The following is a 13,693-nucleotide window of genomic DNA, read 5'->3' on the forward strand; positions in this document are numbered from 1 at the left end:
GTGGCTAAAAAACTAAATTTTCGTTCCATCTATATATTTAATGTTTCAAATAAAAATTTAATTTTACTATTTGTTATTATACCTACACTAATATTAGAATATACCTTGAATTTTAATTATTTATTTTCCTTGCTAAGTATTCTCATTTCTAATTATAAGTAAATTTGTTTTTTTTATTGTTGAAAAAAAAAAGTAAATTTGTCTTCTTATTGTTAAAAAAAAAAGTAAAATTTTAAATATTAAATACAAATGATCTATATAAAATGTAAAAATAATTGAATATTTTTTTTGAAATGGTATCAATGATCAAATCGAACACAAGAAAGTAGAATTTAAAAAAAAATTATCTCATTTGTATAAACTTTTGGATCTAGTTTAAAGGTACCGCACTATGCAAAACAATTTCGCTTGTTACACAAACAAAACGTTTACACTTAACTACTTGCTTAATTAAAATTACTTAGATAAATAAAACTAAACTATAACAATGCAACAAATATATTTATTTATTCTGATAAAGCTTCTAGTACACGTGAGCTTTTTTGAGTAAGTCTGAAGAAACGAGCTATTTTTCATGGAAGATCTACAAAATGCCTGCATCTTGCAAGTTGACCCCTAAAGTATTTTACTATTTGCTATAGGCTGAAATAGTTTATTATCAAATTAGATATTGTTAAGTATCTATCACATGTCAATTTAGGTGGAGGCATCTCCATTTGGTGATTTATGCGAGCACATGTACTCTGACCACCCAGTAGAATTGCAATGAACTCCGAATTAGAGATGGTTCTTTTTCTCAACAATTGGCTTTCATTCTTTGTCGCCTCATTTGCTTGCCTCAAGTTCGCCTCAGAGCTAGGGATGAGCAATGAAAGAAATTCAGATCCCAAAAGTCGATACAAAGCGAAGGAATTAGAGTAAATGGTAATATTCAGGTCGTAATCCAACTTCGAGATGGTTCTTGTTCTGAACAAGTGACTTTGACATCTCAAATTTGTGCAGTAAAACAAGGGCACTTCAACATTTGGTACCAGTTAGAAGGATATGATATACTGAGAATCAGTGGATATACTGACGTTTGAAACCATCTAAAAGGTAGCACAAAATATTCCAAAACTAAATTCTACGAGTACAATTTATTTATATTAAAAAACAAACTTGAAGTAAGATTTGTGCATTCACAAAATCTTAGACCATTCCTTCATCACTAGATAAAAATGAAGATATTATTTATATTATAAATATACATCCAAGTCTTTTCTAAGCAAAATATATTCATCGCCAAAATTCAAAAAAGTCTTTTATTGATAATCGTATTTAAACTCTATGTCAAATCATTGCCATCTCTAAATTGGCAGTCGAGTTCCCATGAGAAAAAAATGGAAAAGTCCTAGAAAGATGCGCTGTAGATTATTTAAAAACAATATGGAAACAACAGAAAAATCTATGGATTTATGTATATTTTTTGCTTGAACTTATAATACTGATTTAAATAAAAAAAACTTTTATAGTATCGCGCAAGACAAATCGCAACACAAAATGCTAATTATACAATTTTTTTTATGTGAATGAGCATTTTGTTTCTTTGGGAAGATTTTATCAACTTTTATGGTGGGAAGTCACATCATATAAGACATGCTGTTCTTCAAATGTGCGTATTGATCATTTAAAAAAATTAGTCGTTTTTTTTTAAATATAACTTGAGCAACAAAACATTACTTTAATACTAATTTTGAATGATTAAATGTAAAATACAAATAATGACTTCAAATAGTAATATATGCTAATAAAACTTTAAAAACCTGCCAAAGACTTGTGAATTACATTAGTAAAAATTTAATTAAATAATAATAAATTTTTAGTACAAGGTGCATTAGTTAAAAACTTTCTGATTGTAAATGGCAAATCATTAAATTAGAAAAAAGAATTTAAAGAAATTGTAAATTTGTTATTATTTTAAATAAGTTAATATAATAATTTAAATAAGAATTAATAATAAATTATAAAAAATAATATTAAATAAATAATTTACTACTTTATTAACAATTCGCTGTGTTGCAAATATAGCAGAAATTTTAATATTATAAATCTAAAAAATTATATGTCAAAAATATTTATTATATATTTTAAGCAAAATTATTCGTACATAAATTCCTGTGTGCTATGTATGTATATGAAATATATGAATATATTACATCTGTCCGAAAGACATAAAATTTACGATTCACCAGCCCTGGCTCGCAAATATTTGCTATGCAAAACACATGTTTCCATTTTCTTTATAACTCACTAAAAATCTTCACGACAAAGTTGTAATTTGAAAATAAAAGAACATTGGGGGGTCCCTAACAGAACGACCACATCTTGGTTAAAATCTTTAAAAAGAATTATATAGAGGAAAGTACTACTAGGAGTTGATAAGAGTTATTATAAATAGTAATTATAAAAACTTTTTTGCTAAAAAATATTAAAATTCCAAATTTAATAAAAAAACATAAACATAAATAAGCTAAAATTTCCAATGTAATTTATTTTGCTGATCAATTTAATTTATTAATTTCTTATTTGATTTATTTTGCTATTAAATTTTTTATCAACTGCGCAAATGTTATTTGTTTCAGAAACAATTCAAAATTCAAGTAGGTGTTCTCGAGGGTTGAAACCCTTCAAAAGTGGTCCCTCTTTTGTTATCCTTGACACTGTCTGCAGCAGAAATTTACCAACCCAAATCTTGAAGAGTCTAATTTGACAGAATTAATAGATGTATTAGAATAATTTGACACGTTGACAGATTTTGACCATTAAATGCGTGTAGTCGAGAGTCCTAATGCGGCTCTGCTTTTCTGTTTTGAATATATTCAATATTTATTGCGATTCTGCATACGAAGTGTCCCCGTCCCGTGTACCTGAATAGTAAGTTTCGAGTTTATGACTCGAGTTCGCATATGTTTTAAGTTTTTGTGCGAGTACCTGGGCGATTAAGTGGGAATTCTGCAAGGAATAGTGGTGCATTATTATAGAGTACATCGGATTTAAGATGACCACCAGTTGCCAGCTATAAATTCTTCTGTATTAAAAACAGTCTGAGAGACTTTCTGGCCTTCCACACCGACTCGCTTTACACAAGGACAACTTGTTCCGAAGCATTCAAATGATAGACACACACATGGGAATTTATAAGCTTCTTTTTGTATTCTCTTAAATATCTCCTCCACGAAATTAATATGTGAACTATGATCTCGAATCTACATCGCTTAATTCTTTACAAAAAATATATCATGTTGAAAAACTTGATTCGACGTCTGTTCATTAGAACGCGTGGTAATAATTTATACACCAGTCTCTTGAGACGGACACAAACGTATAAGTAATTTTGAGACCCTATGATTCTTGTCCGTCTATAAATTTTATGATTAACAAATTGTTGTACAAGAGAAAAACTAAATTTTAAAATCCGTTTGTACTTCTAATAATATCGTCAAATTAGAGCCTCTTCATAATTGCTGAAGATTTCTGCAGGAGACACTGTCATGGATAACAAAGGGGTTCCATGAGAGGTTTTAACCCTCAAGGGCATCTACTTGAAATTTTGAATTGACACTTAACATTTCCACAAGATATACGTCGATCACAAAACAGTAATGATACAAAATATTTAAAAAAAAAATTCAATAAAAATATTGAAATTTTAACTCTGAAAGCTACATTTTAAACCTATGGTTCCATACAAAATCTTCGTAATAAAATAAAATATTTTTGTCACTTCTAGTTGCGGTGATATAATTGATAATCATTCATAAATAAATTTACAAATTTTGATATGAATTTTTATTAAATTGAACAAAGTGAATTAAAAAATGCGTCCCGTTGAGCTTCTTGAACAGATCTTTTGTTATTGTCATATTTACGAAAAAACAATAAGGAATTCTTTTACATTTTCAATAAGAAAATACAAACGATGTGTCCTCGTTAAATCAATTCCGCAAAGTTGTAAAAAAATAAACGACAGGCATTTAGTAATGTTATTAAAGCTGAATATTTGACCACAGAAATTTATCATTCGGATTCAAAACCCTTTTACAACTATGTGTATGGAAATGTAACAAATTACTTCTTTAATCTATAAAAAGTGTGTCAATTACACAAATACGATTTGGTAGTTTTAACATTTCCGTTATAATCCATCCAAAAATTTACCAAAACTTCATTTCATATTCCCTTTTGCACGATTTATTAAATAATAAAATCCTGACACGGCTTTATCCTCAAATAGTGATGCTCCATGTCAACTAGTGACAGGATTGGCGGTTTCGAAATAAACAAATGCGAAAAATGTTCGATGCAAATAATTTAAATCGATTCCGGTGTATCGGAATTAAAATCCGTTTCATAAACAATCACCTAGGACGTCAATCAGAACGGACACCTGCAATGAAAAATAAACGAGGACGCAATGGATGTAAAGTAAAGACAGAGTTAAAAAGGTATATAGTACGGAACCCTGGTCAATATATCAATTATATTTTCACAGAATAATCAGTATCTGTAAATATGATTATTATTACACACAGTTTGAAAACCAGTTATGTTTTATGAATGTATGAATGCGTATCCTTATGTATATTTGTATGTGTATTTAAGTTTAACTTTGTATCTGAACGACAGCCCAAATAAATAATATAGGGGAACGGAAACTTATGGAAGTCGTTAATAAAATCATTTGACCAAGTTATTTTGTTTTCTTTCTTCAATGGGTGCCAAAAGAGAGCTGGTTGGTTTCTAGTACCAGTAATTAATTGGTGATCAATTGTATGATGTTATAGTTATAGTTTTTTTTAGTTTTGTAAACTATGGTTTTTATTGAATTTATAGATAAACTATCACGCATTCCTGTGTTATACATATAAATAAAAATCTGAACAGAAATGCAATTCGGTCACATGGAACGCACATATCTTCTAACTCTATTAGAAGCATCATAGAGTGAATCCCATTCAGCATCGCAATATATAAGCTTATAGGCATATCAGTATTTTTTTACTTTCCTAATTTTTTATTTACTAATATCTTATTATATTTATATCTAAAAAATTTATATTTCGAAGAACATTTATTTAAGCTACATTTTATTGAGGGGTTTTTTATTCAGTTATTCATATAGTGACAAGGTCATAAATAAACAAAATTACAATGCAGTGATGGGCGAAGTGAGCATGTGATCTTCGGATAGTATTTCTAAATTCATGAAGTAATAAAAAATACCACTGCTATATAATACTTTCATAATTTGATTTACATTTATTGACCTTTCATGGCAAATGATTTTTAAGAAAACTGTAGCATTCCTTCCTGTTGTTTGTGATGCAAAAAAACCTATTGTCATACTGCACATTCTCATATCATGGAATATTAGTGTTTTCATTTTTATTATAAGTATATCAAATTGTGTTTTAGAAGTCACTAAAGGTGGCGTTGGGGTCCAGTAGACCCCAAGTGTACGAGAAGGGTTAATTAAATTATTGCAGATTATTTATGTAGTTTCAATTATAGCAATCAATTATAGAATGAAGGCTAGGATGCTAGACAAAACGTATAGATATGGAATGAATTTTTTAAAGAATCATACAATTTTGATCTTATCATATTCGTCCGGAAGTATAAATTTAAAGTCCTCGCGCTGTACCATCTAATTTTTCCTTATGTCTCAAAACTGAAATAGTGTCGATTCTATTTGTGAAATAGGAACCTGGATCATAAAAGTGTCGCGATTAATACGAGATAGATTACGTTTACCGAAATTCTCTCGGGCGCGCGGTGTAGGGTTACTTCGTTGCGTCGTAAACCGATTCAAGTGGATCGTGTTCGGCACGGTCGTTAAACTAATTATAATATTGGTCGCTCACTAGTGTTAATGTTATTCGATATCTATTTACGAGATTTTTTTAATGTTTCAACACCATAACGTACAGAATTAGTACCATTGTGGATTGTATTCCAAACACAACAATATAAAAATCCATGCTGCACGACCAAGACTGGCAACCGACACCTAAATTACTCATACAATTATTTGTTAGATGAAGTCACTTATCGATTTAACTGCTACGATTTTTTCCAAACCCGTATTTTCAGTGCAAATTATATTGCTATATCTAATGATAGGTCCAGCGGAGGCGTAATCAGTTCGGACGTGGGTTAGCACAAACTAGAACCGGGTTCGATGGTTCGAAGTCCGATCAAGCAGAGTTGATGTCAAAACTCCCCTTGAGGTTATAGATCTCAAATCTGGATTGGACAACTACTGGGCTGTCAAATTGGATTCACCAGTTTTTTTTATATAACCTCTATAAAAGCTTACATGTGGGAGGGCGAGGTAAAAAGAACCAATTAAACCTTTATCCTGGCAAAGGTATAAACAATAAAAAAAAAGTAAATGAAAAAGTGAATTAAGCTAAAAAAAGCAATTTTACAAGATATAAGTTAAATGAATAGTTGTTCCATCTCTAGTGAATATTCCTGACGAAATACTAGATCAAGGTTATATGCAGTGTTATCTTTGTAAAAAATGTACCCATGAAATTTATATTTTGCATTGGTTGAATAATGTAGATATTATTTCGTAAAATTCTTTTAAAATTAAAAATGAGGCATTGGATCTGTTTGCCCCCTGGCTGTCCCATTTCACCCCACGTATGGGGTAAAAAGGGGCAGATGACAAATTTTAGAAAAGTAGTAGAAAACACATTTCTATAATAAGGAATTAACTAGAAATTTTGCTGAACACAGTACGATAGTTGTTTGTTTGATCTGTGTTACGTGCTGTGATGTAGTTCATTTGGTTTATATACTATAACTACTTCAAATTGTCAAAATTGTCAAAATTGTCAAAATTGTCAAATTGAACCTTTGTGCCTCGCTCTACATTACATACATTTTTGCCTCAAAACAGATATTTACATATATTTGTCACTACAAAACACTTTGCAATATACGGTTATAGCTATACAGGATTATATTTTTTTTTAAGTTTATGGATGAGAAAAAAAAATCATTTACATGTGTGTGTATATTTTTGATGCGTAAAATCATTTGTCGGTCATTTAAAGAAAAATTAGACTTATGTATACAGCAGTAGCTTAATTTTACAGTGGCTAGGTATTAAATACCGAGACAGAATTAGCATCTAAATTGTTTTTTTAAACATTCAAACATTTCTAGAACGAAGTGATGACGCAAGGAGATTATTTAATAAAAATTATTCTTCTATGTGGACATTCCGCGAAAATACTAATTGATGAAGATTTAAATATTGATTTGATAATAAAAAAAGTAAATTGATTGATTATTTTTGCATATTAAAAAATATTATTTACGTTAGATTCTAAAATTCCAGATTATAAAATAATATAAATGAATAAATATCTGTTTGGTATTCAAATATGATTTTGGATTTTCGACAAACGACGGGATAAAAAAGCGACAAGATTTAAAATGTAAACTTTTTAAAAATCGTTTCATGTTTCTCCAGTTTGTTCCGCAATTAATTCCTCGACCAGGTAGGTATATGCCGACGTAATGTTATTCGCAAATGCAAAGGTTGACGCTCCGCAGAATTCAAAGTAATCTGCAATTTATTTTAGCAACACAAATGAACTCGTTGTGGTTGAAGTAAAAATAGAGTTATTCATCTTAGTTGATCTTGCATATAATGTGTTCTAGGTGTTGATTTATAGAAGCACGTAGGCCAGATCGTTAAGGAACATTTGAGACTCACATACAACAATGAACACGTTGGCTAAGAACCAAATATTTCATATAATATTTGTGAAATCTTGTAGTCTAACTGGAAAAACTTCGATAGTTTTTTTTGTCTAAAACTGTTATGTGTAAAATATTCATTACACAAAGGTTAATAATTAAATATACCAGTTATCATTCCAAATACCAGACGCATTACTTCAAACGAGTATTTAATGGATCAATTATTTTCGTGCATATGCCACGAAAAAAATTACAAAAAAATAATGGACAGAACGTTAATAAGAAATGTAAAAGCGCGCGCTGCATTAATTATTATTTTTGAAGTTTACAAAATGTACGGACAATGTGATAACAATTAACATATGCAAATGACTTTGTAAACCGAAAAAAGTATAAACTCGTACGTATACATATTTTTATAACTTCATAAAAAATAGGCATCAGGAACACATTAGCATGATTAGGTTATTAATATATGCACATGCATACTACATACTAATTTATTTGAATATTAAAATTTCAATCATGTCTTTTAGATTGAGAAGACAACAATATGATCGCATCAACAGTATTTGCGGTTTTAAAAAGTTTTACTCTTTACTAAGCACTAAATTTTGTGCTGCTTGATCTCTGAGGCAATTTCTTTAATATTTATTAATTGTGCTTGCAAATATTACGATGCAAAAATTCCTTGGTATATTGGAATATGTGATAGTACCTGCGTAGAACATGATTTCATCAATATTATAAACATATTGCTGACAAAGTGAAAATCTTTATTTATCAAAAGTTTACTTAGAACTGTTCACCGGCTAGAAAAAATTTTTTACTATATTTTTCTAAGTTCTAATTTTATTACTACAAAATGTGTAAATCATTTAAAAAAACGTTGATTCCCGCCGGTCATTTTCGAAATGCGATATTTTCTTCATCTTGGGGGTGCTTTCTATTGTATCCGTATTATATGATTGATGTTAAATTTGGATGCTATCTTTTGAAAGTAACTTGATCTTGGTTATTAGAGTCGTTTCCCCAATATTTACGCCGTACTCGCGCGAGATCTAATTATGTGCCTTTGAAAACGCACGGCGCGCACATTTTGGAAATCATCACATAACATTTTCAGTGATAGTCAATACGATAATTTTAAGAGAAACATTTATTCTGTATTTTATGCAAACAGGTTTCTTTATTTATTTACTTCCATGATGCGATTTGACCTCCTTCCCAGGACAGCGTTTTCCCTGACGTAACTGATTTGATCATCTTGAAATCGTAAAACTGAATAGAATTATAAAATTCTGATACAGTTAAACTATTAAACTGTAAATACTGTTTCCTGCTATCTAGACATAATAAAATTATCTCTGTAAACCAATTGAAATCTAAAAACGAACCACATAATTATTGGAGAAGTACAAAAAATTTAATGAGTCAATTTAATAATGAATTTTAGTTTCCAAGAAACCCCGAACCCCAAAAAGTGCTGAGATATGCATCTAGTTCCTAAGTAATGATCAATAATCGCACCAACCCCTAAGTCCAACGGGAGTGCATCAGAGTGATGTTATCCCTCTAGTAATTACAGTAAAACACAATGGATGTAGCCTGGTTTTCTAATAAAATAATATTAAGGGTGAGTTAAGGTGATAATATAATAAAGGGACCATCCATATATGGATGAAATATTATATGCATTAGCGCAAGGGCGGACGATAATCGCGCTTCTGAAATTTGATTACAAAATAATCGGGAAAAGTAACACTTGGAGACAAAAAGAAGTTCCACTTACCAATGAGTCTACTTCTGGGTCGGCTATGTAGTAGGGTTTTTCTTGGCGGATCTGAAAAACAAATGAACAAATTAGTAACAAATAATAACATTTAACATTAATATTATAATTTATAAAATCTCTGGATCGAAGCATGAATTTTAAGCGAAAAAATATGTTGGCAAATAACGAGAAATCTTTGTGTGGATATTGGTGAGATAAGTACCTAGTTGTTTATCTACCATGCTTTCTGACAACTCTGCAAATATTAGATTTTATCTCATATGCTGTTTGTTATTAAATAAAACGTATACATACGCATATTTACACACATACAACGCATATAATATAATAACAATGAATTTTGTGGCCAAAGACAGGTTTGTGATCTAAGTCAAACCACAACTAGAATTAGGATGGTACGAGATTTTTTTATTAAATTAATAACGACCATTTTAAATACTTTTTAATCAAATAGAATAAACAATAAAGTTTGTCAAAAATATGCCAATATATTAATAATTTAACAAAACGCATTCCCATTCTTCACTATTGTTTTTTTTTAACTTTTATTTATATATTATATTATATGTTTGTTTAAGAACAACTAGCATCGGTTATAATTAAATGCAATAAAACAATTTTCAAAATGATTATTAATTATACATGTATTCATAAAAACTAGATTACAAGCAATAATTAAATCTAAAATATAGAAAATGCAATAAAAATTCCTTATAAACTAAAAGAATGTCGAGAATCCACTGTTGATGAGGTATAATTATTACATTTTTCATTTTTAGGTTCATGATAAATCGCTTAGCATCTAACGGTTCAAAAAATCAAATCAAATTTGAGAACGGGCAATGAAAACGTAATTTGGGCGTGTGATGAAGTCCGTAACGTTTAGTAAGAAGTATTTTGGTCATTAAATCAGAAATAACACATTAGAGAAGACTGCACGTGGCAAGAACAATAATAATAATTTATTTATTTTATAAAGTCTTGTCGAAAAAAAAAAATTAAACTGGGACTCGCAAAAACAGCTTTGAAATCAGTGGCTTGATATTAATTAAAATTTTAATGTGTAATTATTATAAAATGCAGTTTTAGAACCCAATAATTTTCGAAAATTATTTATACACCCTTTTAGTATATTTAATGAATTTGGTGTATCTAGGGTAGCAAAATGGTTTTATTTTTCTGCACATGGTAATTTTGAACAGTCATGATGTTAAACATACTTAATTCGTAGTAGAGCATGACATGACACTTTTAGCCCCTTATACTCGTGTTGACGTGGTTAGAAAATATTTATACATCAACCCTCAACTTTATCTTTGCCCTCTGTATATATAGACCCACAAACACACACACACACACACAGATATATATTATATATATATATATATATATATATATATATAATATATTTAAGTTAATAACAGGTTTATAATTCTCTCCGATGTCAATCATCAAACTGCTGATCCTAGCATTTATCACTTTTCAAGAAGAAATAAATTTGTCGAAAAACCACAAAACCGCTGCCACCAGTAATCATCCAAGCCAAAGAGGTCTTTGAGCGTTTTTGGTAAAATTAAATACCTTTTTGCGATTGTATTATATAAAACGATTATATATTTTATGGGTTCCCCGAAAAAAATGTAAATCCAATGTAGATTTAGATCCAATGAAAATCGACGACGAAAATTATGTGATCGTGATGAATGACCTAATGTGTGTGAAAAGAAAATTGCTTTAGAATTTAAAAAGCACAGTATGGTTAAGTTGATGGATAAAAAGTATGAAGAGTGTGAAGAAGAAAATTGAAGATCAAGTTTCAAGAAAATTGACGGAATTTGGGTCAGAAGTAAAAAAAAGTACATTCTTCCAATTTATTTTATAAAAGTAAATTTTCTCATGGTTTTGTGAAAGCAAATGTGGATGTTTCACAGTTTTGCTAAAAACATAAGCAAATTCACAAAGGTCGTATTATGATACTTCGATAAATATATATTTAATAAACTTCATGATGACTTAGAATGACCAATTTCCAAATTTGCGAAGAGAATAAAAATGATCAATAATTTAAGGAAAGCAGTGTGTCCGTCACAACGCCGAAAAACAATCTCCTGCAAGACAAATTGCCCGTTCCATTCTGACATATAATTAGCAATCCTGGTCTATGTTATAGGTTTCTATTAGGCATCCCTCGATTTTTATTATAGAGTAGGTGTACGTGTTAACCTCATGCCGTGTATGATTATAATTCTTCTGGGACACACCCAAATAAGGGCGATGTTTGCCGTCAAAAGTGCTAGTTAATTCTTCTACCGTTTCAGATATGATTTATTGTTAATCCGGCGCCGCAAATGATGAGCGTCAACTTGTCTCGTGGAACGACTACCGGATTAAAGGAATCCGGGATGGAATAAGATCCAGTCGAATGCAAATATAAGGTTCCGTATTATCATAAAACAAATTCTTTTGATAACTTTCATCATACAGTCTTACAAATAACATTTGAATACTATATTCCATACTTAGTACTCATTTTACAGCCATCTAAATGGTAAAGAACCAATTTGAATTGTTGCCTTATGGTTTAATTATATGAAATATAATTAGAGTTTTTAGGTTTAATTATATAAATATAATTATTTATTTCCAACTTATATAAATAACTTAGATAGTTGTCTAACAATTACAAAAAATGTGCAAATTTAAATAAAAAATGTGAATATCCCTCTTTAACTATTGCCGAATCATTAAAATACGTTTATGAAACGTAAATGTTATGTACAGTATCTGAGTCGACCCATCAGCAGATGGAAACAAGTCCAGTTTTACGTAAAGCAGTGACGGTAAACTTAATGTCAAGCACGAGTCACAACTAAAAATGAAACATATTTTAGAGTAGAAATTTAGTTGTCAAAAATATGGTACCAAAATTAGAAATGTATAGTTGCCTGTTAGATTCAGTCCACGATAGAGAATACTATCTCTTACAAGGAGAACCTCAGGTTTACTCTTCTGGGATTTTGATGAAGCTTGGTGATAGAGTTGTTATTCAAACCGAAGTTTAAAATATTATAGGCCTACGGGAAGTAATTTAATTTTAAAAGTTTTGAAAAATAAACCTCGAGCAAAACGTATGCCTACTGTGTTCATTAGCACACGATAAGCAAATGAGAAGTAGTAATACGTGAAATACATAAAACACAAGCAAATCAGAATAATAGTTTTTAGTTTAAATTCTGTAAAATAGCAAAAAATGTCCAGCAATATTATTTGTTCAATGGGTTCCGTACAATCGCCACCAGTGTTTCAAGGGGTGTTCTGGGGCGTGCTGTTCTGCAATTGACAGGTTGACAAAGAACAAACGCCCCCTCTATATCCACGAAAAGCAAAACAGCATTCTTTTCGAGGATTCACCATTCGCCCCAACATGAAGCAACTTTATAGCAACATCATGTAGAAAATATATATACACACAAGAATTTAAAATTTCATCTGTTATATTAAAAATAAAACTGACAAAGTATAAATATCATAGTGAACTTTGGGAAGGACATTCCAACGTCATGGTGTCAGACTTAAGGCAGTCTCAAAATTAACCGCAGAATTCTGCGGTAAGACATTTAATTCCTGCTCAGAAATTTTGACTTCAAACGATTTTTTATAAATAACACATTCCTAAGATGCAAAATACAAGGAATTGGGAGTGACAAGAATTGATCATGACAAACTCGGAATGTCGATTTAATTTTAAAATGTTAAAAAAAAACAAAGCAAATCAGTAGATCCATTTTTTTTTTCAAAAACATAATAAAACTATTATAATAAAATATTTAATGCGCGTGCAAAAATTTTAAGCATTTAGGAGAAATTTTTAATATTTCCAAATTAATCTAGAACTGACTTACATATGCAAAATTATTTTCCTTTATCGATATTAAAAACTGCACAAGTATGTTACCAAAAAATATGCAATTATTATAGATGAGCAATACAAATGCATAACAATTGTGATATCGATCATGACATGCGTAATTTGATTGCTTTGGAAACAACCAAATGTACTGATGAGTTAACAGAATTCGCGTCTGAAAGAATTAGACCCTTTCCTGGTTTATCAGATCTGAATCAAATATTTGTTCG

General features: G+C 29.9%; 1 protein-coding gene across 1 annotated transcript in view; it reads right to left on the reverse strand.

The window, feature by feature from the left end:
• Positions 1-13,693, reverse strand: part of LOC113375900 (homeobox protein homothorax-like) — a 575,379-nt gene that overhangs the window by 522,872 nt on the left and 38,814 nt on the right. Inside the window, exon 4 of the mRNA XM_026615844.1 lies at positions 9,554-9,604. Coding sequence (XP_026471629.1) covers positions 9,554-9,604 — 51 coding nt within the window. The remainder of the gene's footprint in view (positions 1-9,553; positions 9,605-13,693) is intronic.

This window comes from Ctenocephalides felis, unplaced genomic scaffold (assembly GCF_003426905.1).
Source record: "Ctenocephalides felis isolate EL2017-DRISC unplaced genomic scaffold, ASM342690v1 CF-g0.4_SCAFFOLD_01886, whole genome shotgun sequence".
Classification (NCBI taxonomy): Eukaryota; Metazoa; Arthropoda; class Insecta; order Siphonaptera; family Pulicidae; genus Ctenocephalides; species Ctenocephalides felis.